Source organism: Hippopotamus amphibius, chromosome 4 (assembly GCF_030028045.1).
Source record: "Hippopotamus amphibius kiboko isolate mHipAmp2 chromosome 4, mHipAmp2.hap2, whole genome shotgun sequence".
In the NCBI taxonomy this organism is placed as follows: domain Eukaryota; kingdom Metazoa; phylum Chordata; class Mammalia; order Artiodactyla; family Hippopotamidae; genus Hippopotamus; species Hippopotamus amphibius.
In genome coordinates this window covers 99,548,800-99,574,782 of record NC_080189.1, presented here as the reverse complement: position 1 = coordinate 99,574,782, position 25,983 = coordinate 99,548,800, and the positions used below count along the sequence as shown (strand labels likewise).

The following is a 25,983-nucleotide window of genomic DNA, read 5'->3' as shown; positions in this document are numbered from 1 at the left end:
ATGGTGGAGTTCTAGCCATCTAAGCAGCCAGAATAGACGGGATATTGGATCCTAGACTTTTGGATGAGTCACAAACAAAACAAAACAAAACAAAACAAAACAAAACAAAACAAAACAAAACAAAACAAAAGACCATGCTCTAGGTATAAGGACTTTACCCTGGGAGAAAGGTCAAAACTGAAATAAACCCACCATAACAGTCTAAATCCAATCCTCATCAGAATTAAGGTGATTTGCCAGTAACTTAACTGGCAGTTAGAACAAAATCCAACACTTTTTAGAAGATAATATAATCCAGAGCTTCTACAAAGTATCACCCACAATATCTAGCTTGTGTTGACCTTAAAAAAACAAAAAAAAACAAAAACAAAAACAAACAAAAAAAAACAGCCACTTACTTTACCAGGAAAAATGAGTTTATTTTAGGAAAAACAGAGGAATTGCAGTCCAGGACATGCAAACTGCAGCATGCCACAGGCAAGTCTGAGGTGGGAAGGTGGGCTTTTATTAGGATTTTAGGAGGAAGCTGGGGAGGGCTGTGGTGGTTCTTCACTGGCTGCAGGTGGTGGGCAGCTTCTTGTTGATGGATCAGAAGGAAATCTTTCTTCCTACTGGGATCTGTAAGCTGTGGTAAATGATATGTGGATGAAAGTTTTCCCTTCAGGGCTTCCTGATTGCGCTTTAAATTCCATTTCCTTTATTTTCACACATGAAATAAAAATTTCCCAGGTGAGAAGAATCAAGGTAAAGAGACTAATAGCCAAAAGTTAGAATGATGAAATGATCCAGATATTGGAGTTAGCAGAGATGACTTCAAAATAACTATAATTAATACCTTAAGTAAAACAGAAGTTGACTGACAGTGAAGAGAACAAGAGGGAGTACACCAACAGAGAATTAGAATCTTTATTTTTTCAAGAAATCAAGTAGATACCCAATAATTGCAAAATTTAATATCAGAGATTAAGAATTTATCAGATGGGTTAACAACAGCACAAGAGAAAACACAATTAATGAATCTGAAGACAGGCCAATAAAATATATCCACACTGAAGGAAGGAAAGAGAAAAAAATAGAAAAAATGAGTTATCTAAAATCCATTTTTGGAAAGATACTCTTATTTACCTTTCTTTTTCTTCTCCTTTTTCCCAAACAAGTTATTTTTCTAATAAGAGAAAAAGTAGGGTAAGAGTGAGGTTTAAAAGAATACTCATCCGGTGAGAAACATCTACATAATAAAGACAGTCTTGGACTTAACGGTTCCACTTAACAATTTTTTGACTTTACAATGGTGTGAAAGCGAGATGCATCCAGTAGAAACCACATCTAGAATTTTGAATTTTGATCTTTTCTTGGGCTGCTGAAATGCGGTACGATACCTTCCCATGATGCTGGATAGCGGCAGGGAGCCACAGGCCCTCAGCCACTGGATCGTGACGATGAACCGCTAATACACTTACAACCATTTGGAATCCACACAACCATTCTGTTTTTCACTTTCAATGCCATATTCAACAAATTGCATGAAGTATTCAACATTTTGTTATAAAACAGGCTTTGTGTTAAATGATTTTGCCCCACTGTAGGCTAATGTAAGTGTTCTGAACACATTCAAGGTAGGCTAGGCTAAGCTGTGATGTTTGGTAGGTGAGGTGTATTAAATGCATTTTTTTACTTATTTTCAATGTACAATGGGTTTATTAGGGTGTTGAAGACAGTCTGTAATTAAGATTTAGGCTTGGCCACAAAAATTAAGCAGAAAGAATGTCTGGACAATTTAAATCTCCCCCTTTCAAAGCCCCCACCCTCTCTACATCCAGAGTCCAGGAGCCAAACCACTGCACTCTCCTTCAACAAATTCAGGACCTCTACTGGACTGCCCACTCTCCCCAAATTCGGTCTCAGACCCTCCAATGAAAAAGTGCTCACCCTGTGTCTCACTGCCTCAAGCTCTGGATATTGAGCAAATGGATAAGTTAATTAACATAATGCAATTTATCTATTAGCCCTTATAGATTACCATTCCCCTGACAATCCTGGAAATACAGTACATAATGCAGAGAAGTAAATCACTGAGGTTGGAATTTGGTACTCTAAGACATGCACATGAAGAATGGCAGTACTTTAGAATACAGACACTTTAAATAACGCTAATGAGGAGGAAGAGAAGGATGATAATAAAAATGACAATACCTTTACTATTTGCTCTAACTGCATATACACTCCTGATCCACATGGCATTTAAACAATTCATCAATATCAGAAATAATATAAGTGCATAATCTTAGGTGTTTTATTTACCTTCCTTCAATCTATTACTTAGCAGACCCAAAAAGTAAAAGAAAAAAAAATTAAATTTTGGAAAATGATCCTGTTAAAAGATAGTATTAGATATATCACAAAGGATATCTCAGAGGAGGGAGTTCTTCAAGACAGTAAATACATACTCTTGTAGAACTTATCATCATAAACTTGTTGGACAAAGGGTCATAAACTCTCTTATTCTACTTCTTAAAATGCACTTGTAAAAAAAAAATGCACTTGTAGCTCCTCTGTAAAGTTTAGTTTTCAACTAAATAACAGCTCTCCACTGTCACCTGACCTCTTGCTTCTAACATTCTAACCCTCTATTATTGCTTCCGTCAAACTTACCCACCACATCTAACTACAGCCCCCATCTACAGCTCTCCTCACATCACAGCAGTGCCTGTTTCCTGCGTATGTCTCTCATTAAAAATGCATCCAGTAATGAGTCTGTATAGAAACTCCTCTCAGATCCTTGGTCCTGAACTGTATGAGCACAGGGCAAGAGAGACTGCAGCAAACCCAGCACAGAACAGTTACTGAGAGACTGGAGAACTGAGCTGAGCAGAAAGTCAGAGGTTGCACAAAAACGGATTTCTGGTAGGCAACTAACATTCTATGCCATTTCTACCTCTCTGCTTACCAAATATTGAGACCCCACTATGTGCCATGAACTATTCTAGGTGTTAGGAATATAGCAGCAAACAAATCAACTAGGTACTGGCCCTTATTGTAAGAAAGACAGGAAAATGGGGACAACTGGGAAAGGGAGCAGGAATAGTGGGGGAGGATTAATGGGCATTCGTTGAGGTCTTTGGACTGCAAGAAACTAATGTGATCCTTCTAGAATTTCTTACTAAACCTCTTCTCATTTCACTTCATCTTCACCTTCTCTAGTTGATCCCATCTATCCTAGATAAGATCAATTTGATCTTATCTCCTTCCTGGAAGCTGAAGTCAGGGCAGTAAATAAGATCATTAAGAGAAGTGGTGAAGTAAAATGAGAAACTGTCTTAGTTATAAATTACAAATGGAACAAAATATAAAAATGTAAACCAAAATATACCAAAAGATATATAAGATGTGGTATATATACATACATACATATAAACACACACACACAATGGAACACCACTCAGCCATAAAAAAGAACGAAATTTTGCCATCTGCAGCAACATGAACAGACTTGGAGGGCATGATTCTAAGTGAAATAAGTCACACAGAGAAAGACAAATACTATATGGTATCATTTATAGGTGAAATCTAAAAAATACAACAAAATAGTGAATGTAACAACAACAAAAAGCAGACTCACAGATACAGAGAAAAAACTAGCGGTTGCCAGTTGGCGGGAGTGGAAATATAGGGATGGGAGAGTGGGAAGTACAAATTACTGACTATGAGTTACAAGGATGTATTGTACAATACAGGGAATATACCAATATTTTGTAATAACGGTAAATGCAGTGTAATCTTTAAAACTGTATAAAAACAGTTTTTTTTAATTAAAAAATAAAAACTATTTTTTCTAACAAACAAATAAATAAGAATCAAAAAAACATACACCAGGGACATCCCTGCTGGCTCAGTAGTTAAGAATCTGCCTGCCAATGCAGGGGTCACGGGTTTGATGCCTGGTCTGGGAAGATCCCATATGCCATGAAGCAACTAAGCCCGTGCACCACAACTACTAAGCCCGCGTGCCACAGCTACTGAAGTCTACTTGCCTAGAGCCCATGCTCCGCAACAAGAGAAGCCACCACAATAAGCCCGCACACCACAATGAAGAGTAGCCCCCACACCACAATGAAGAGTAGCCCCCACTAACCACAACTAGAGAAAACCCTAGTGCAGCAACAAAGACCCAACACACCCAATAAATAAATTAATAAATACATAAATTTATTTAAAAAATACATATGCCAAAGGAAATCTTAGGAACATATTTTTTTCCAATCTCAAGAGAGAAAGAAACTTTGTGTAAGTATGAAATAAAACTCAAAAGGCATTTTTAAAAGTCAATGATTTGATTAATAAAATTCAAAACATCTGCATGACAAGGATGGTCATAAGCAAAGTCAAATGATAAATGAAAACTTGGAGGAAAATATCTACAACTAATATCACAGGTAAAATTTCCCTAAAATATAAAGTGCCTATAAGTCAATATGGAAAAGATCAGTACTCCAACAGAAAAATGGACTAAAGGAAATACAAGTGGTTCTTTAAAATATGAAAAGATGCTTTACCTCACTCATAAGAAAAATGCTAATTTAAAGAACAATGCACTGTATTTTATCTGTTTGGAAAGACTGGAAAAGTTGATAACACACAAGCCAGTGAACTTTGACAAACAGGGGCTTCTCAATAGCCTTCAGAGACCTGAACTCCTAATAGCACACCACTCAACCATTCTTAGGGCATGGCCTTATCTTCATGGTCCAGAACAGCTGTGATTCAGTTATTTCAGATCCAAGAAACATACTTCCCTTTTAGGGAGACTTCCCAGAAGTACCACCCAACACTTCTTACATCTCAATTATCAAATTTTTAGTCATGGAGCCACACCTAACTGCCAAGCAGTTTGGAAGCCTTTTAGCTTGACTGTAATTGAGCAGCTAAATATCACAATTTGAAAAATAGAAAATGGGTTTTTGAGAGGCAACTAACATTCTCTGACATGCCGACTTTTTGCGAACTAAATATTCATACACACTAATTCTCAAGTCTCATCTAAATGATGCATCCAGGTCATAGTTTGGGAATTCTGGGAAACACGAACCTCCCATCTGGACTGGACGGCTCTCCAGGGTCCAGCAATAGTTAACCGCCTCCAACTTACCCAAATATTTTACCTTTGTGGTAGAAGAGGAGCAAGATAACTACACTGAAACTGCCATTCAGAAAAGGGGAGAGGAAAACCTGCAGAGGTCACTGGTCCGTAGCAATATGGAATTACATGGGGCAGGAACAGAGACTTACTTTCCTGCTTTCATGGAAACTCCTCTGGCCCTTCTCTAGGAGGGCTCTCCAGGAGTTTCTTGTCCGTGGCCTCATCCTCAGTAGGCATTAGGGGACAGCAGGGAGCTGTTGCCATTTCTTAGCTCACTTCCTGTTAGTGGCACAGTTTTCTTCAGAAAAAAATTTATTTCTCCCTCTGTCTCTATACCCCTTTCCTTACTTCCTCTTCTGGACTGTCCTTGATGTGACAGGAAAGAAAATGCTACAGTAATTCTTTTTCATCATCCCAGTGTTGAGTAAAACTCTAAGATTATTATTATTTAACTTTTAATATCTTTGCTTGTTACAGGAAAGAAAGAGAATATCGATTCAAACTTCCCTATACAGTTTCTATGTCGACCTCAAAGGTTTTCTACATTTAATTTCAAAGCATTTGTTGAGCGCCTGCCATGTGTGATGCACTAAGGATCTCTGGTTTGAGGAGACCCTGGTTACAGGGTGTACACAACTGGCAGCACTCATCAAACTGTATACTTAAGATCTGTTAATTTCACTGTATGTAAAACATACTGCGATAGAAACATAGGCTATTCAAGGAAAGATAACAAAAAGAAATGTCCACAGTTTACTATAGCTGGCATAATAATTTCCAGTAAGTTAAATTTATGATGTGAATTTGACTACTTTATGTGCTATTGTGTGTAGAGCCCTGGATATTGGATAAAGTAGATGAGCCCTCTCTATGGAACCTGAAATGTTAATAGTTTGTAGTTGTTGTAAATGTCTACCGTTTCATTAGTTGTATAAATTACTTTTAAGTGTGGCATGTATCAGTAATAACATCATAAGCTTTTAGTTGGCAGACACGGGTTCAAATCCAAGTTTTCTCTGTGATTTCGGGGAAAATGACCCAAGCCTCTGTTTCATCTGTAAAATGGAGATAATGTCCTACTTCATAGCATCATTGTGGTGACAAAATGAAAAAAGTGCCAAATCAGAGTAAACATTTCCTTTCCCACACTATCCGCTCCCAACATCTTTTGATGTCATCTTTCAGCCAGGATTTATTACCAATTATGACTAACACAGAGAAAAATACTGGCCCTTTACAATGATTCATGTTATGAAAGTTTCCAGTTCTCAAAGCATTTTATACTTAACACATACAATCATATAATTCACCTATTCATTCTTATTGAACATCTATGGAGTTTGCATTCTAGAGGTGAGATAAGTTTATTCACACACATACAGAAAATCAGATGGGTAAAAGTTCCTTGAAGAAAAGTAAGACAAGGTCAAAAGAGAGAATAATGGGCCGAAGAAGACATACAGATGGCCAACAGGCACAAGAAAACATGCTCAACATCACTCACCATCAGGGAAATGCAAATCAAAACTACAATGAGGTATCACCTCACACCAGTCAGAAGGTCCATCATCAAAAAGTTTACAAATAATAAATGCTGGAGAGGGTGTGGCGAAAAGGGAAGCCTCCTATACTGTTGATGGGAATGTAAATTGGATAGGTGGAGAATAGTATGGAGGTTCCTTAAAAAATAAAAACAGAGCTACCATATGATCCAGCACTCTCACTCCCAAGCATATACTTGGAAAAGATGAAAGCTCTAATTCAAAAAGATACATGCACCCAATGTTCACAGGAACACTATTATTTACAGTAGCCAAGACATGGAAGCAACCAAAACGTCCACTAACAGATGACTGGATAAGGAAAATGGGGTGTATGTGTGTCTGTATGTATATATATATATATATATGGAATACTATTCAGCCATAAAATGAAATAATACCACTTGCAGTAACATGGATGGACCTAGAGATGATCATACTAAGTGAAGTGAGTCAAAGACAAATTGATATCACTTACATGTGGAATCTAAAAAACAAAAGATAAAAATAAATTTATTTACAAAACAGAGACTCACAGACATAGAAAACAAACTTATGGTTACCAAAGAGGAAAGTGGGGGGAAGGGATAAATTAGGAGTTTGGGATTAACAGATACACACTACTATATATAAAATAAATAAGGACCTACTGTATAGCACAGAGAACTATATTCAATATTTTGTTATAACCTATAATGGAAAAGAATTCAAAAAAATATATATGTATGTATGTATACTGAATCACTTTGCTGTACACCTGAAACTAACACAATACTTCGATTTTTAAAAAATAAAATTAAAAAAGAATGGAGAGATAAGACTGGTGTAGGGGGACTTCCTTGGTGGTCCAGTGGTTAAGAATCCATCTTGCAATGCAGGGACACTGGTTCGATCCCTGGTGGGGGAACTAAGATCCCATGTGCTGCAGGGCAACTAAGCCCACGTGCCACAACTACTAGGCCCACACGCCACAATTAGAGAGCCCGCATGCCACAGCTACTGAGCCCACGCTCTCTGGAGCCCACTCGCCACAACTAGAGAGCCCAAGCACTGCAACTAATGAGCCCACATGCCACAACCAGAGAAGGCTGCACACTGCAATGGAAGATCCTACATGCCACAACTAAGATCCAACACAGCCAAAAACTGAATAAAAATATTTTATAAAAGAAAGAAAGATGAAAGAGAGAAAGAAAAAGAAAGAGAGAGAGAAAGAAAGAGAGAAAGAAAGAGAAAGAAAGAAAGAAAGAAAGAAAGAAAGAAAGAAAGAAAGAAAGAAAGAAAGAAAAAAGAAAGAAAGAGAAAAAAAGAAAGAAAAAGGAAGAAAGAAAGAGAAAGAAAGAAAGAAGGAAGAAGACTTGTGTAGGGTTTGCTATTCTACATAAGGATCAGAGAAGCCCCCCCTCTACCAAGACAGTGTTTGGGCAGAGGACAGAATAAAGTCAGGCATGTGGATATCTGGGAAAAAGAGTTCCAGCAGAGAGAATAGCTAACTCAGACTCCAAAGTGAGAACATGCCTGGCCTTTCTGAAGGACAAGAGATCAAAACAGCAAGAGGGCAAAGTGAACATGAAGAATCCTAGGCGAGGAAGAGATTAAAGGCACATAAAACCAGATTACAGTTTTGTAGGTCATGGCAAGGATTTGGGCATTTATCCTCAGAGAGATAGGAAACCACTGGAAAGTTTTGATCAGGGTGTGATGTGATCTTACTTTTAAAAGGATAACTCTGGTGACTTCCCTGGTGGAGCAGTGGTTAACAATCCTCCTGCCAATGCAAGGGACATGGGTTTGATCCCTGGTCTGGGAAGATCCCATATGCAGCAGAGCAACTAAGCCTGTGCACCACAACTATTGAGTCTGCACCCTAGAGCCCATGAGCCACAACTACAGAGCCTGCACACCACAACTGATGAAGCCCACACATTGTAGGGTCTGCATGCCACAAGTACTGAGCCCACGTGCTGCAACTACTGAAGCCCACAGGCCTAGAGCCTGTGCTCCCCAAAAAGAGAAGCCACCGCACTGAGAAGCCCAAGCACCACAATGAAGAGTAGCCCCCACTTGCCACAACTAGAGAAAGCCCGTGCACAGCAACAAAGACCCAATGCAGACAAAAATAAAAGTAAATAAATATAATAAAATAATTAAAAATACACTAAAGGATCACTCTGGATATGATATGGAAAAGATTTTCATGCCTTTGGGGAAGCAAGAGGGCTACTGCAATTCTAGGACAGTATTCTCAAATCTCAGTTGTATCCATCACCTTTTTAAAACACAGATTGATCACACAAAAGATGTTCACAAGTGTTCATAACAGCTTTATTCATAACAGCTAAAAACTGGGAACAACTCAAATGTCCCCTGCATACATCCATACCACAGACTCCTCAGCAATAAAAAGGAATTAAACTGGATAAACACACAACTTCAATCAATCTACAGAGAATTACGGTGAGTGAAAAAAGCCAATCCCAAACGGTTACTTACTGTGTGATTCCATTTATATAACTTCCTTGAAATGAGAAAATCATAGATGGACAGCAGATTACTAGTCTCCAGGGGTTAGGGACAGGGATAGGGTGTGAGAGAGACAGGTTGACTATTAAAAGGGCAACCTGAGGGACCCTTGTGGTGATGGAAAAGTTGGGATTGTATCATCCTTGTGGTGATGGAAAAGTTGGGATTGTATCAATGTCAATATCCCGACATTGTATACAGCCTTACCAGATGTCACCATTGGAGGAAACTAGGTGAAAGTTACAGGGATCTTTCTGTATGGGTTCTTACACTGCATTCAACTCTACAATTATCTCAAAATAACAAGTTTAATTTAAAACAATGGTTGAAGTAATTAAAACACACACACAGATCACTGGGGCTCATCCCGTTTCTGATTCAGGAAGACCTCAAAATGTACATTGCTAACAAGTTTCTAGGTGATGCTAGTCTGCGATCTGCTATGACAGCCACTGGTTTAGAGAGTAACACATTGGGGCAAGTATTATCATTCCTATTTTGTGGAAGAAACTCAAGTCTGAAGAGTGACTTCTCTACCAAGGGCAGTAGGAACTAAGTGGCAGGGCCAGGACTCAAATGAGGTCCTATCAGCTCAGTGTTTGCCTAAGCAAAATCAAAGTCAGAAATAATCTTATTTGTAAGGACTCTCTAGTGTCTAGCACAGAACAGAGACCAATTCTGGCTAAACCGGACTGCACTGCCCTAAAATCCAAAATTCAATAAAATGTAGAAGCTTAGTTATAAACATTTCACAAAACTTGAGAAATACAGACATTAAAGCGTGTACTAGTCTCAGCTCTTATCCTATACCTTGAACAAATGCTTAAACTCTGCTCCTTAGCTGCCTCAGATGTGAGAACAAGGAACTGGTCCCTTTCTACTTAACTCTGGATTTCTTACTTTAAAATCTTCTGAGGTTTTATAAACAGCTATCAGTTAGCTCCTAAAAGGACAAAACCAGCTACATTTCCTATCCATGTTAGTATTTTATCAAAATGGACACCTGCCAATAACTTTATTTCCTCAATTTCTGGAAACCCTAAGTGAAAAAGGGAAGAAAAATGTATACACCAAATTACTAAGTCAATAAAAACTCACTGACAACATGACAACACGTTTAGTAGAAAGGATGGGGACGTGGGGGGGAAAGGCCACAATCTTAAGCAATTCTATGGGGATTTTTAAAAGCTACTCAAGAGCTTTTACCAAAATCATACGTGCCAGATTCACGGAAATGTTAAAGCAATTACATTAAGTGCATACCAAAAACAATTTCCCTGCAGTTAGCTCTCAAGAATTCCACTTTAAAACCCCCTTATGCAATAAGCCTCCACAATAGTCTTCTACGTCTCCATGGCAAAGCTAACAAAACTTGAGGAAACAGGCTTAAATAGCTAAGAGGGTTTTACATTAGAAATAAGGAAGAAAATTCTGGTAATGATGGCTCCAGTTACCTGAGATTACATTCATGACCATTCTCTATTTAACACTGGGGATATTTAAAACATTCAGTCCAACGGGCTCCTCCCAAACTATGTCATATCTTGTTTCAGGCCTACTTTCCTATAAATAATTACAATTCCCAAAACTAAGTAAATAGATCTATTTTGTTAGAATTACAGAAAAAGCTAAGTTTAAAAAAAGAGGGGGTGGGAGGGGGGCATCACATACAGATAAAGGTCCCAGAAAACCAGGACGTAGAGCTGAAAACTAGTTCCCATTAATTAAATGCCTTTTCTTCTACCAGAAAACAGGAAGTATTACTATTCTGTGCAGCTCACCGTGGCTCCTGCCCAGCCCCCTCTAGCTTCCTAACACTACTGAGGAGAATCTCAGGCTCACGTTTAACTCACAAATCAGACACACAACTCCCCAACGCCATTCCCATCCCTTACCAACACAGCCAAAGAACCCTATTTCTTTTAATCAGAACATTACTCCAATGCAGTACAGAAGTAAGGGCCCAGTGTGTCACAGAGAGCTGTCTCTATTTTTACTACTTCAGAACATCTCAGAAGGAGTTATTAATTCACTACAAAGGGAAACTGGAATCCATCTGTTAAGTGAATGGACAAGAATTAACTTGGAAATTTTCTTATTTTTTAAAGTAGCATCTAGGCACATACACAGATTCCCTGTTTTGAAAAAGTACCAAAAATCTAAATTTTTACCTAACATTCCTATTACATACAATTCAAAAAGGACTCAAGACGTAACATTGTTAAAAGCATTTATTTTAATACAGTCTATCATAAATAAGTCAGTAGAGGTTCCACTCTGCCACAGACGCATGTGAGAAGTAAGAGCCCTGTGCCATCCAACTGGTGAACGTCTGAACGATGTCCCATCTCTTATCCCAGCCAGAGTGCACACCTTCCATGCTGTTCCTCTGCATTGACTGCTTCCAAAACCAGATGACCAAACAGTCCTTTATCCCCAAAGTAAGCTAAAATGTTTGTGAAGAGGAAAAACAAATTAAACCCCAAAGCAAAAACTTCTTAAACATAGCTTAAGAACTAGGAGATTTTATACATTTATGTTTGTGTTTACTCATCTATCAAATTCAGAGTTAGCAGAAGGATCAGTCTCATTGAGCAAAAAAAATCAGAGACCTATTTAAAGAAACACAGTTTTATTACTTTTTATTGTAGTTACCTATTATAAACAAAAAGGAAAACATACATTGAGGTCAATCAAAAGATTAACAAGGACTGATGAACCCAGAAAATAAAGCTATATCATTATTAAAGCCAGGAAGGAGACAAAAGGTGTTTTATTTCTAAGTCCTGCTGATTAAAAATGTAGTTTCTAGTAGTATGTCAAATAAAACTGCATTACAAAATGACAATCTGAGCATCCTAAGTTTATTTTTAGAAAGTATTTTTCCTTTGCATGTAAAACAAACCAACATACATCTATTTCCAATTTTCAAAAGTGTATTAAAACCCCAAGTATTTTTGCTAAGATATGAAAACAGATTATTCATTTATCAAGGTCTCTTCCTCACTGGTAATCAGCATCTAAGATAAAGAGAAAAGAAAATCTTCCTCGGCCTTATATAGATAATGGGAACAATCATTCTCTCAGTTACTTAGTATTCATATATTTTGCCTCAATAATGTTTTACTAAGATATTGCCCCTTATTCACTAAATTCTGCATTTTGAATAAGGCATTCACATCAACCAACCACATACAGCGCACCATCCTTGGTGAAAGAGGAGAACACTAAGACGAATGGGGACCTGATCCCAAGGAATCCAACAACTTAACAAGGGGAAACAGACCAGTAAACCGTGAACCATATTACCTCCATAAGGAATACACAAATAAATTTATACATAAACAATAAACTTTATATTGCTGAGTAAGTTTTGTATTAATAACACATTTATATTACTAAAAACCCTGGCAGATACAAGTCTATTCCTTTCAGGGTATAGACTAGGCAACCCAGGAAGACCTCTTAGTCAAGTCTCTCCAGTGCAAGCAGCACAGTATGTGAAATTCTATAATGGGATAACTCTCATCAACACTCCTCAGTTCCTTCCTAAATCACAAATACCCCTGGAGAGAAACCAGAAAATGTCCCCAATGACAGAACAGAATGATCACCAGCACCAGTAATGACAGGAGCACTGAGATGACATAAGGTGAAGAAAGAAAAGCAGGGGGTGGCTGCTTCAAATAGTCTGCAACTTTGAAGGGTCACCTCTTGGTGGGATAACTGAGGCCAATATTACAAAAGGGCACACCTATCCCCACCTCTGGACCCTGGATCACCTGGGGCACAAAAAAATGCTATTTCTCAGCAGGCAGATCCAGTCTAAACACTGTACAGGAGGAAATGCTGTATCAATTCCTGTACCAAGATCACCAAGAGGTTAGGATCATTCAATTAAGTTCATTCAACACTTAAAACATGTTGCCAAAGTAGTTGGCAGCTACTTTAGGTACTTACAGGGCAAAACAGAACGCAAATAAGCAACAAGGCAGAGAATGACGGACACAAAAGAATACCACAGGGGGCTTCCTAGGTGGCGCAGTGGTTAAGAATCCGCCTGCCAATGCAGAGGTCACGGGTTCGATCCCAGCTCCAGGAAGATCCCACATGCGGCAGAGCAACTAAGCCCGTGTGCCAAAAAAAAAAAAAAAAAAAAAAAGACTACTACAGGAACACAAAAAATGGAGCAATTTCAGTTAGGAGAAGTGGGAGAAGATTCAGGGAAGAGATGACATTTGAGATTGGGCTTTTCTAGACTAGTGGAAACTGAGAGGAAGAAGCATTCCAGGCTGAGGGAGAATAAGCAAACAAAGGCATGAAAAAAACAGTTTATTCTGGGATTAGTGTGCAGTATCGTGTAGCTAGAGCAGAGTTCTCACAGGAGAAAGAAGTGGGTTAAAGGAGACGACAGAGAAAAGGATTAAAAAATTTTATTAATAGTTTATTGCTCATACATTACTTGTCAAGGACTGTTAATATTTTACATTCAACATTCTTATTCAATCCTCATGGCAACTTTATAAAGCAGGTATTATGCCCAACTTATAAAAGAGGAAACGTTTCATCTTAGAAAGGTTAATGGCCTCTTGGGAAGAAGTATTTGACGATAACTTTCAGTGCTTGGAAAATGTTCACACAGCTTGACCAGGTAGTCCCATCTCTGATAGTGTTTTCTAAGGTACTGTTTCCCTATGGAAATAACTGATCCAAGGTTAATCAGCTACGCAGTAGCAAATACATAACCTGAGTCCCCCATTTCACAAAAAAGAAAACTGAGAGTTCCAAAAGTAAAGGCTAAAAAAAAGGAGCTTGGTGGGGACCTTTGAAAGCAGTTTTAAGAAGCTGTACCATAAAAGGCTAAAAAAAGAGAGAAAAGTGAAGAAAGGAGGCAGTGAATAAAGACCATTATTGAAGAATTTTATCAGGGAAAAGAGAGTAACAGCATAAAAGGGCATGAAGAGGGCACATATGGCAGTAACCCTTAAGAAGGAAAAACCCTTGCTTTGAGAAAGGAGAGACTGGCAAGTCAGAGAAGGCAGAGGAAATTCATATCAGATGGCACTGTGCTAAGTGACAGGTTATATTATCTGGGGGAGGCCATATGACTCAGTGGAAAGTGCATAAGCCTTGGAGACAGACACATTCTACCACCTACTGACTGTGTGATCAGCTCTGAAGGACTAAAGTGACAATTAGAGATACTGTACATAAAGCACTTAAAACAGTGGCTGATACACTGTAAATGACTGTTAGTAACATGACTGTTATTATTTCTGCCCATTCTAGAAAACAGTGGCTTAGATCAGGAGCCTGAAGAAGCTGAAGACCTAGAATGGTCAGTGAAAAGTCTGTTAGGATAATCGAGAAATGTCTGTAAGACAGAGGGTCAGGCTGAAATCCCCCAGCACCCGTGCAGGAGTCCTAGTCATCATAGTGCCAGTCCTTTCTACAGAACAATCCTGCCTGTTCCAGATTCTGCCTTCGTACATATATACACACACACATGCATACATATGGTTCTCACAAGTATGCACACACACGTGTGAGTATATGAACATATATACTCTGTGTGTGTGTGTGTGTGTGTGTTAAGTTTCCACAAGTGCTCATCCAACACCTGCAAGGTTGTTTCGGAGAAAGGAATTTGACAATGCATTTTCAGAGCCACAAACGTTTGTACACTTTGACCAGGAGAATTTATCACAAGGAAATAAATCAAATAAATCAAAACCTATAAAGCCTATGCACATAAAAATGTTCGTTATATTGTTATTTAAAATACTAAAAAACTGAAAAACCTAAGTGATCAACAACTGGAAAATATATGGGCTATCAACTCTACTTCTGGGTGAAAAAAAACAAATTCTCTGTACTCTTGGAAAGACTATTTACCTGAATAAGGATAAGATGGGAATACAGGAATTACAAACAGTTCAGCTTTTAAAGTGGTAGGATATGTTAGTTCTTTTCCTTTTAAAATATATTTTATTATGGTTATAACACGGCACAGTAAATACTGGGTTGGCCAAAAAGTTCTTGGTCAATAAAAATTAGGAAGGGGAGAGAAAGTAGATATCTGATAACATAAGTTAGACTGGTCTGCAAAGTGCTGCAGTTTTCCAACATCCCAAAACTACACTGACTGATAAAGCTCCGTTACCATACCTACCACTACTTCTCTTTTGCTTGCCATGATTTAGTACTAATATATGAACATTTGCCTTGCAATGCTTATTTGTAAGAGCAGTACCTCAGAACAGTTGGTTCAGGCATTCCAGGATCTGCACCCCTCTTAAATCCTGGCGGAGAGAGGGAGGGAAGAAAGAGAAAGAGAATAAACACTAATTAAAACCCTAGCAGACAAAAAATTTACTATCAAAGACTTTTTCTTTTTAAATCAATCTAGGGTAGCTATACTGATATCCAGATCTATCAGAATTACCTAGACTTACCTGTGCAACAGAACAGTCTTGAATCTTCACTACAGTATGTAATTATGTGCAGAACTAATCAGCAGGGAAGACAAACTACCTTATTCCTATAATACACACAATTAGCACAGTAGCCCTTAGCATGCACTATCTTTCATTATCAGTCATTACCCACAAAAAAGACATCACAACGACAAAATACTGGATGAACCACAAAGAGCACAAAGATTTTTTTTTAAAACTATACTTTTTTAAAGAAATAACTGAAGATATCTTACTCTATCCCCTATGAACCTCTCTTTTTATAAAGCAACCAAAGACTAGGGATAGAAAGAGGGGAAAAAAATTTCAGGTTATGAATTAAATCAAGACTCTTATTACAAATACGATTAAATAAACCTTTTACCTTTTAAAATATATCTATTAATTAACTAAACAACACATAAGCTAATCTGCTAAAAAATATTAAAATTAGACTTGGCATCAAGAACTGTGGAGTATGAAATTTTACCCCATTTTCAAGAAAACAAACAGGCCCACCAGTTTCACAGATGCTGGTAGAAGATACAAGATTCCAAGTCAGAAACAAGTACCGTTTCTTACTCCCAGCAATAGCTGTAGTCAGAGTATCAACATTTAGGAGATGAACCCTGAGTTTAGGGAACCAGAATCTTTTATAATGGGTAGTGAGCATGTCTCCCCTTAATCCTGGTACTATTTTCCAGGGTTCACCCTAAAAACATCCTTAAAAATATGGAACAAAGGGTGGTCACTGCCTCTGCTAACAAGATTTGTGGAAATTCAAGATACTACGGAGATACTGTCTTCCACCAGATAACTCACTAAAATCCTTTTGTTGGTAAATGTTCAGATTCTTTACCATCATGTCACTACTTGTCCTATTTTATAGCACTATATTCCCATTATACTCCCTGAAGCCCTAAAAGGTATGTTTGAACCTAAATTACACAAGAAATTCACTCTGCAGTTGCAGATTTTAATGACAGCTAACGTGGAGAAGTAAAGCATGGGAACTAGGTTGGACACAAAATTAAATTTAGATACAGTGCAAGGAAAAAGACGACGATTAACAAGGAAGAAGTACCAAAAAGATAGCCTTAACATCAATCTCCACCTGTGTTGGACACTAGGGTACCAAAAATCACCATAATGGTAGTCCTAGTAGAGAGAATATAGCCAGTGTGCACAAAAAAGAAACTCTAGGGTGTAAAAGGATAGCATTATCTACTCTTCAGACCAAAACCCCTGATACACAGATTAAAACACCAGCTACAGCTTTCTGGCAGTAAGAAAGGAATTTCAAAAAAGGGGAGGAGGAAAAGGTACAAGAAAAGACTTACAGAGCAGCAAAGAAACCACAGGGGAAAAAAAGCAAAAGCAGACTAAAACAGGACCCAACATACACAACAATGGAAAAAGGAGATGGCACAATGAAGGGGAAGAATCAAAGCCGCCATACCTCCAGTAGCTAAAAGGAGAGCTCCTCCCAGTGTTTGACTAGCCAAACTGGGCCCTTCTACCCTTAAGTGAAAGCTGGGGGGGGGGGGGGGGGGGGGTGTGTGAGAGATGGGGAGGGGGAGTTTGGGAGAAAGAGGGGAATAACAGGCTGTAAGAGCAGGGTGTCCTAATTACTTGGTCTAATCTTTGATACCTATACAAAGTCACTAGAATCTGGGAAAGTAACGCTTCTTTTTAAAATGCATTCAAAATAAGGGAGGAAAAGGGCCTTTTGAAGTCCTACATACTTAAGTATTTCCATGTTATCAGTTGCCTTGCAACTCATGGGGAAATGGGAGCTAAAGCTGCCTAGACAAAGTCCACCATAGTCAAACGCTCTGTCAGGTCTGAGTGAATGTACTTTTACACAATGCATGACACCTAAAAAAAAACACAAAAACAAGCAGCAGCACCTAGTTAAAATCATAGAATTCTGAAACGTGAACCTGAGTTTTAGAAAACGTCAAACTTTATGCTCAAACTGACAAGAGCTGAGACTCTTCCCTTTTCATCAAACTGCCTGGACAGGGCCATCAGATTAAAAATAAAAAACTACTCAGGGCTAGAAACAGGATAAAGTCCCAATGTGCGGCCCTAGGTAAAAACATTTGCCTGAGCATAATGGTTAAGAGTATGGGCCTTGATGCCCCAGGGCTTGAAGCCCAGGTGTTCCCCCATCTGACAGCTGTGTGGCCTTCAAAAAGGAACAGAACTTCTCTAGGCCTCCGTTTCCTCACCAGTAAACCCGTTCCTACTGGTGAGCACGCAGACATCCAACAACTGTTGTCATAACCACGCCTCGAGGCAGAGGCATACCCACGAGGTTTACGGGCCTCTTTCCACTCAGGCCCACCTGGAGAGGTGAGATAAACGCCCTGAAAACCCTCCTAGTGCCAAACAGTGAATTAGCTGCTTTCACATGCATCAGGTCCTCCTAACGCTCCCAGAAAAGTAGGTCACCTCTAGCTTACAGAGGTAAACACAGCACGGGAGACACTACATGACTTGTTAAAGACTAAAATAAATAAATAAATAAAAATTAAAAAAGGATAGAACAAGAACTCTAAACTCGGCTTAGACCGACCCCACCTGACCAGACAGCCTCAGAGAAGGCGCGCGGGGTGGTCGCGTTTCTCTCCCCCGCCCCAAGCTAAAAATGGAGTCCCAGCCTTCGCACCCCCACCCCTCCCGTCTCCTCCCAGGCTCTTCTCCCACTGACACTGACCCAGGTAAATCACGAGAGGAATAAAGCCCCAGCGGATGGCAAACTGGCCTCCCTTGAAAAGCTGCTGCAGCCTCTGCTTCGCCTCTTTGCTCAGCTTCACCATGGCGACGGCCCGGGCGACACGCTCAGGACCACAGTAGCAGCCTCGCCGGGAATCCGAAAAGAAAGGCGATGCGCAAGCGCCGCGCACGGCCTTTACGGCAGGAGTCGTGAGCGTCGCCAGCGGAGGTCGTAATTCATCGCCCTTAAGCGGCCTCGCCCCTCCGCGGCCCCCGGCCTGTAGAAAGCGCATGCGTGGTTGATTTCCCTCGTTCGGAGGCCCAAGTTCGCTTTCCTCTATTTGGGAACCGCCCAGTTTCGCGGATTGAGGGATGCTTAAGGCCGCTCCTCTTGGGATTCTTTCAGCCCGGAAAGAATCCCACAGCCTTACCTATTTTTTAAAGTGTATATCCAAGTGTTTCTTACCTAACATAGAAGAAACATTAACTAAATTCAAAAGGACTGGGTTTTAGTCCCAACTCTTATTCTAAGTATTTCAATACAAAAGTTCGTTTTAATTTTTAAAAGAATTTAAGCTTGCGTTGCACTAAAGCTTATTTTGCTAATTCTTGTAAGGAGTAAACTATATATATTATAGGCCTCATTTTACAGATAAGGAAACTCTCAAGGAAGTAAAATCAACAGGACTTGTTGGCCAAATGAATGTGGAGGGCAAATTTGAAAAAGGTGGTCAAAGATGACTGTCCAGTTAGGAATTTGTGCAGCTAACTTAGTAGTCTCACTTCTCAGTCTCCACAAAGTCTAAATCACATAGATTCACCTTCACAGCGATTCCTATACTTAGGTTGGGGCCTCAGGCAACATTGTAATCGCTGGAAGTGCCACAAAACTTCCAAACTAAATTTTTTTTTAAGATTTCTTTTTGATGTGGAAAGTTTCTATTGAATTTATTAAAATATTGCTTCTATTTTATGTTTTGGTTTTTTGTCCACGAGGCATGTGGGATCTTAGCTCCCTGACCAGGGATGGAACCTGTACCCCCTGCATTGAAAGGTGAAGTCTTAACCACTGAACCACCAGGGAAGTCCATATTTTTTAAATATATAAAATGCACACACAAGAGAGTCTTCTCCTATTATAGTAATAATCATGATATATTTGTTACTATGTGCCTAGAAAGAAATATAGAGAAATATACTTCAAATTCTTTGTGGTAGTAATTATCTCAGGGGATGAGGGAAGAAATTATTGGAAATCTTCACTTTCCATGTGTCTCTGTAATGTGTTGATTATTTTTCATGATGAGCATATATGACTTTTTTTTTTTAAAGGTAGATTTTAAGACAAAATAAAACTCTCAGGGAGTCCCCATTGCCTTTAGGATAAAACGTTAAACATAAAGATATATTGCACAACCTACATGGTCCTTGAAGGCACAAGATTGTCTCTCATCTCTTCTCTTACCTCTTACCTGCCAGAAATGCCTTCCCACATCCTCTTCTTTTTTAAGGTCCATTCAAATATCTACTCCAAGATGTAATCTCCTCTGACCTGCTCTTGCCCCTGTCCAGGACAAGTTGAACACTTCCTCTGTGGTACCCCGACTCTCAGGTTGATTTCTCATTATTTATTAACATGAGTATTTCCCCAAGTAGACTACAGGCAGAGACCCTCACAAATCTCATATCCTCAATTACTGCATATAAACCACTTATGGACTTGTTGAATGACTTTCATCAGGAACTAATGGTCTTGGTTAATTACTCTACTTAGCCACAGAACAGGTCTCTAAAATGCTTGTTTGTAAATTTATGATTAGAGATATCCTTGGCAAAAGAACTGACATTCTCCTTCCTGATGGGCAACTCCACTCAGACAACCAATTAGAAATAACTAATGCTTTCTGGGCACTTACTATATGCATTCACTGCACTTGTTCACATGCCTTAACTCACTGAATCCTCGCAACTCTGTGAGATGGGGACCGCATTAACAATCTCATTTTGAGGAAACTGAGGCACGGGGAAGTGAAATAAATTTGCCCAAGTTCACAGAGCTGGTAAGTAGTGGAAGCAAGGTCTAAATCCAGACGCTCTTACTCCAGAACTTGAATGTTAACCACGATGCTAGAGAAGTAAACACAGGACCAGAAGAAAAGAAATCGTATATCCTCAAAAAGTACTTTCCTCATGCTGTGATCAATAAAAAAAAACTCTTTCCATTGTACTGGAGCAATACATACAGCTAGACCAAACGCTGGCCAGTGACCCGGAGGGATGCTGACTGGCTGAACCAATCAGACCCTCTCTAAATGAGATTTGAACTTGACAGAAAGAAATAAATTTAACTGAAGCTGGCAAGAGAGAGAATGGAAGACATGAAGCAGCAGAAGGCACAAGTAGGCAGAATCCGTGAAGTAGAGAATATTGAGTTATAATGACATTAAAGCCCTCAGATAAAGAACATGCTTTCTGGGGCGTTTCGTTTTGTTTTTGTTTGTTTCTCTGACCGTGCCTCGTGGCTTGTGGGATCTTGGTTCCCTGACCAGGGATGGAACCCGTGCCCCCTGGGCTGGAAGCGAGGAGACCTAACCACTGGACTGCCAGAGAAGTCCCACATGTTTTCTGGTGATAGGGCAATAAGACAGTCCCTCCTAGAGTTTGCTGCAGGCTGAACAACCTTCCACTCCCCAGCTTTATTCCAGAGTTGGTAAGCTTGGCTATATCATAGTTCCTGTTCTGTAACACAGAGGAAAGTGGAACTAATCAGTTACATTATAACTCCTATGGTCTCAGCCAATTAAAAGTAACAGAAGAGAGGTGAAGGCTTGAAGGTGAGAAACTCAGGGGAAAAAATCAACTGTCAGGATTTCACCAGCAACATCCAGAGAAGAGAGAATGCTAACTCTGTTTTCCTTTTTTCCTTTAAGGCATTTTATTTTTTATTATGATCTGTTTATACTTAATTTTATTTATTTATTTGTTCATTTATTTGGCTGCATTGGGTCTTTTTTTTAATTTTATGTATTTATGTATGTATGTATGTATGTATTGGCTGCATTGGGTCTTCGTTGCTGCACGCGGGCTTTCTCCAGTTTTGGTGAGCAGGGCTGTTCTTCATTGTAGTGAGCAGGCTTCTCATTGCAGTTGCTTCCTTGTTATGAAGCACGGTCTCTAGGCTCGCAGGCTTCAGTAGTTGCGGCACACAGGCACAATAGTTGCGGCTCGTGGCCTCTAGAGCACAGGCTCAGTAGTTGTGGCACACGGGCTTGGTTGCTCTGTGGCATGTGGGATCTTCCCGGACCAGGGCTTGAACCCGTGTGCCCTGCATTGGCAGGCAGATTCTTAACCACTGTGCCACCAGGGAAGCCCTGCATTGGGTCTTTGTTGCTACACTCAGGCTTTCTCTAATTGTGGCAAGAGGGGGCTACTTTTCGTTGCAGTGCACGGGCTTCTCGGTGCAGTGGCTTCTCTTGTTTCGGAGCACGGGCTCTAGGCACACGGGCTTCAGTAGTCGTGTCACACGGGCTCAGTAGTTGTGGCTCACAGGCTCTACAGCAAAGGCTCAGTAGTTGTGGTGCACAGGCTTAGTTGCTCCGTGGCATGTCGGATCTTCCCAGACCAGGTATCCAGCCAATGTCACCTGCATTGGCAGGCAGATTCTTAACCATTGCACCACCAGGGAAGTCCTGCTAACTCTGTTTTCTTAGAAAAAAAAATAACTAGAGAAGATTACATGGTTGAGCTCTTTAAGGTTGCTAAGAGGAAAGAAACCTACAGAAATATGGGTGGTGGACATTTCTGACAGCACAGCCAGGCTTCACAGAAAAACAGGAACCACGCCTTTAAATGTCTATTTCCACATCTGTAAAATGGAAAGGGAAAAACTACTTGTTATGGACTGAATTTTGTCCCCCGCCCCCAAATTCATATGTTGAAGCCTCAACCCCTGTGGAGGGGTTTGGAGAAAGGGCCTTTAAGGAAGTAATTCAGATTAAATTGGGCTTCCCCAGTGGTGCAGTGGTTAGGAATCTGCCTTCCAGAACCCTCCTGCACTGCTGGTGGGAATGTAAATTGGTACAGCCACTATGGAAAACAGTATGGAGGTTCCTTAAAAAACTAAAAATGGAACTACCATATGACCCAGCAATCCCACTCCTGGGCATATACCCAAAGAAAACCATTAATCAAACAGAAACACGTACCACATTGTTCACTGCAGCACTATTTACAATAGCCCAGACATGGAAGCAACCTAAATGCCCATCAACAGATGAATGGATAAAGAAGATGTGGCACATATATACAATGGAATATTACTCAGCCATAAAAAGGAATGAACTTGAGTTATATGTAGTGAGGTGGATGGACCTAGAGTCTATGATACAGAGTGAAGTAAGCCAGAAAGAGAAAAACAAATACCGTATGCTAACTCATATTTACAGAATCTAAAAAAATGGTACTGATGAACCCAGTGAAAGGGCAAGAATAAAGATGCAGATGTAGAGAACAGACCTGAGGATATGGGGGGCGAGGGTGGGGTGGGGGGCCTGAAGGGGAAGCTGGGACAAAGCAAGAGAGTAGCAGCGACATGTATACACTACCAAATGTAAAATAGATAGCTAGTGGGAAGCTGTTGCATAACACAGGGAGATCAGCTCAATGATGGGTGATGACTTAGAGGGCTGGGATAGGGAAGGCGGGAAGGAGTCATGGGAGGGAGGGCATACGGGGGATATATGTATAAATACAGCTGATTCACTTTGGTGTACAGAAAAAAACTGGCACAACAGTGTAAAGCAACTATATTCCAATAAAGAGCTTAAAAAAAAGGAAAAATAAATAAATAAAATGGATAACCAACAAGGACCTACTGTATAGCTCAGGGAACTCTGCTCTATGTTCTATAATAATCTAAAATGGGAAAAAAACTTGAAAAAGAATAGATACATGTATATGTATAACTGAATCACTTTGCTGCATACCTAAAACTAACACAACATTGTTAATCAACTATACTCCAATGTAAAATAAAAAGTTAAAAAAAAAGAGAATCCGCCTGCCAATGCAGGGGACACGGATTCATGCCCTGTTCCGGGAAGATCCCACATGCCACGGAGCAACTAAGCCCATGTGCCACAACTACTGAGCCTGCCCTCTAGAGCCCGTGCTCCGCAACAAGAGAAGCCACTGCAATGAGAAGCCCACTCGCCAACTAGAGAAAGCCCACACACAGCAACAAAGACCCAACACAGCCAAAATAAAATAAAATAATTAAATGAAGTCTTAAGAGTGCGACCCTAATCTGATAGGGCCGGTTCTTATAAGAAGAGAGACACCAGAGCTCTCTGTCCACATGCACACAGAGGAAAGCCCGTATGAGGACACAATGAGAAGAGAGCCTTCCCCTGCCTGCACTCTGCTCTAGGACTTTGAGCCTCTGGTGCTGTAAGAAAACAAACGTCTGTTGTTTCAGCCACCCAGTCTGTGGTGGTGTGTTAATGGCAGTCTGAGCAGACTAATAGTCTGGGGGTGCGTGTAAGGAAAATTAAATCAGATCACGGTAATGTATCAATAAAAGCACCACGTATTTGGCACCTCCCTGTGCCAGGCCCTTAGTGGACATCATCTCCTCCGAAACCTCACGCTCTTTGGACCCCTCACACTGCTTGGTATGTGGTCGGTTTGTTGCACTTTGAATGTGAACATCACGGTCTTATTAACACCACATTTATAAGCCATAATTGTCTTTCTGCATTCTCTCATTCTTGAGTACGGACAACGTGCAGATCCCTGTGCCGTGGGTCATCACGTGTGGGGACCCATAAGAAAATGAGGTGCAGTCTTCCACTTCGAGACCTCATGATCTACTTAGAGTAAGACAAGCATATTCATAAGTTACCTGTCCACGTGACTAACCCAACAATAACATCACACCAAGACTAAACACAGGGACCCAGGGGCAGAAGCTCTGTGTTTGATTCCTGGCTCGGTCACTTAGCTGTGTGATCATGGTCAAGTTATTTAACCTCTCTGAGCCTCTTTTCTCATCTGCGAAAGAAGATAATAATATCCACCTCATGGGACTTCCCTGGTGGTCCAGTGGGTAAGACTCTGCGCTCCCAATGCAGGGGCCCCGGGTCAGGGAACTGGATCCTGCATGCATGCCACAACTAAGAAGTCCACATGTTGCAATAAAGGGTCCCGCATGCCACAACTAAGACCTGGCACAGCCAAAATAAATAAATATTTATTTTTTAAAAAATAATATCCTTGTAACCCTCCATAAGCCCTCAGTGTCTATATATCATGGCATTCAGCATATTGTTGGAGCAAAGAAAGGGAAACTTTGTCATAATGAAATGTCATTTCTTCCTAAAAGTCTTGCACATTTAATTCTGTGGAAATAATAAAGTCGATATCATCCAAATATCCCCTACTCCTGAAAATTAAATGTTTTTTATTGATTTTTCAAGTATGCCAGTCAGCATTTTATCATGATTTCTTATGGATTTTCCTCTATCCATGGAAATAAAGCTATTAACTCTAAGTAATAATAACAACAATAATAATAATAATATCCACCTCAATCAGTTACTGTAAAGATGAAGAGATAATACACCTGAAATACGGGGCCTAATCAAAAGACTTAAGCAAAGGTAAGCTATGTCTATTATTGTTTGTTCTTTGCGTCTTCATTCTTACCAGTTTCTGTTTCAAAGATCAACCTTTTTCAGAAGTTTTTTCTCTAGTTCTAATTAGCTGTCCAGAAACGGGCTGCACCTGCTCTATACAGAAGTGCAGAGTGGTCAGGGGACAGACTACTAACGTGCCATGGAGCGTAAGTTCCTCAAGGAATAGAGTTTATATCCTGTGTCTGTTAGGTCTGAATGCAATGCGGTGCCGCGGAGGGAGCCTAGCAGATAGCCACCGCTACCGAGAAAAGGACACAAAGTTAGAAGTCACGTGGCTCTGAAAGCACACTTGCCGAGGTTTGAATCCATCTCTGCCATTTCCCGCACACAAGAACCTCAGGAACTGGTTGATAATACATCAGAAAAACTAATCAATTCACCATGGTTACCAGGAAAACAGGGCCTAATTTCCAAAATGCAGCCAAATATATGCACCAAAATGAAAAAGAGGAAAAACAAAATGTAGCATGCATCTTGTTTTCCAGAAATGGTACATTTAAAAATATGTTAAGGACTTCCCTGGTGGTGCAGTGATTAAGAATCCAACTGCCAGTCCAGGGGACACGGGTTTGATCCCTGGTCCGGGAAGATCCCACATGGTACGGAGCAACTAAGCCCGTGCATCGCAACTACTGAGCCTGCACTTTAGTGCCCATGAGCCACAACTACTGATGCCTGCACACCTAGAGCCCATGCTCCGCCATAAGAAAAGCCAGCACAATGAGAAGTCTGCGCACTGCAACGAAGAGTAGCCCCCGCTCGCCACAACTAGAGAAGCCTGCGTGCAGAGATGAAGACCCAACACAGCCAATAAATAAATAAATCTATTAAAAATAAAAAATAAAAATATACCAATATTCAAACACCATGTGCTTTCTTGAGTTTTTAACTCCTACTTTGTCCTCTTTATT

General features: G+C 40.0%; 1 protein-coding gene across 3 annotated transcripts; it reads right to left on the bottom strand.

The window, feature by feature from the left end:
- Positions 1-502: 502 nt before the first annotated feature.
- Positions 503-18,585, bottom strand: TOMM7 (translocase of outer mitochondrial membrane 7). 3 transcript variants are annotated; one of them, XM_057733508.1, is made up of 4 exons: positions 18,379-18,585; positions 15,455-15,503; positions 1,126-1,165; positions 503-695 (listed from the first exon to the last, which is right to left on the bottom strand). In XM_057733508.1, exons 1-4 carry the CDS (start codon positions 18,479-18,481, stop codon positions 609-611), a joined length of 279 nt encoding a protein of 92 aa, XP_057589491.1. In that variant the 5' UTR covers positions 18,482-18,585; the 3' UTR covers positions 503-608. The 3 variants fall into 3 exon arrangements, with proteins under 3 accessions (XP_057589491.1, XP_057589493.1, XP_057589492.1); XM_057733510.1 differs by lacking the exons at positions 503-695; positions 1,126-1,165 and adding an exon at positions 11,415-11,647 and having other exon boundaries at positions 18,379-18,563; XM_057733509.1 differs by lacking the exons at positions 503-695; positions 1,126-1,165 and adding an exon at positions 11,659-13,905 and having other exon boundaries at positions 18,379-18,564.
- Between the last annotated feature and the right edge of the window lie 7,398 nt (positions 18,586-25,983).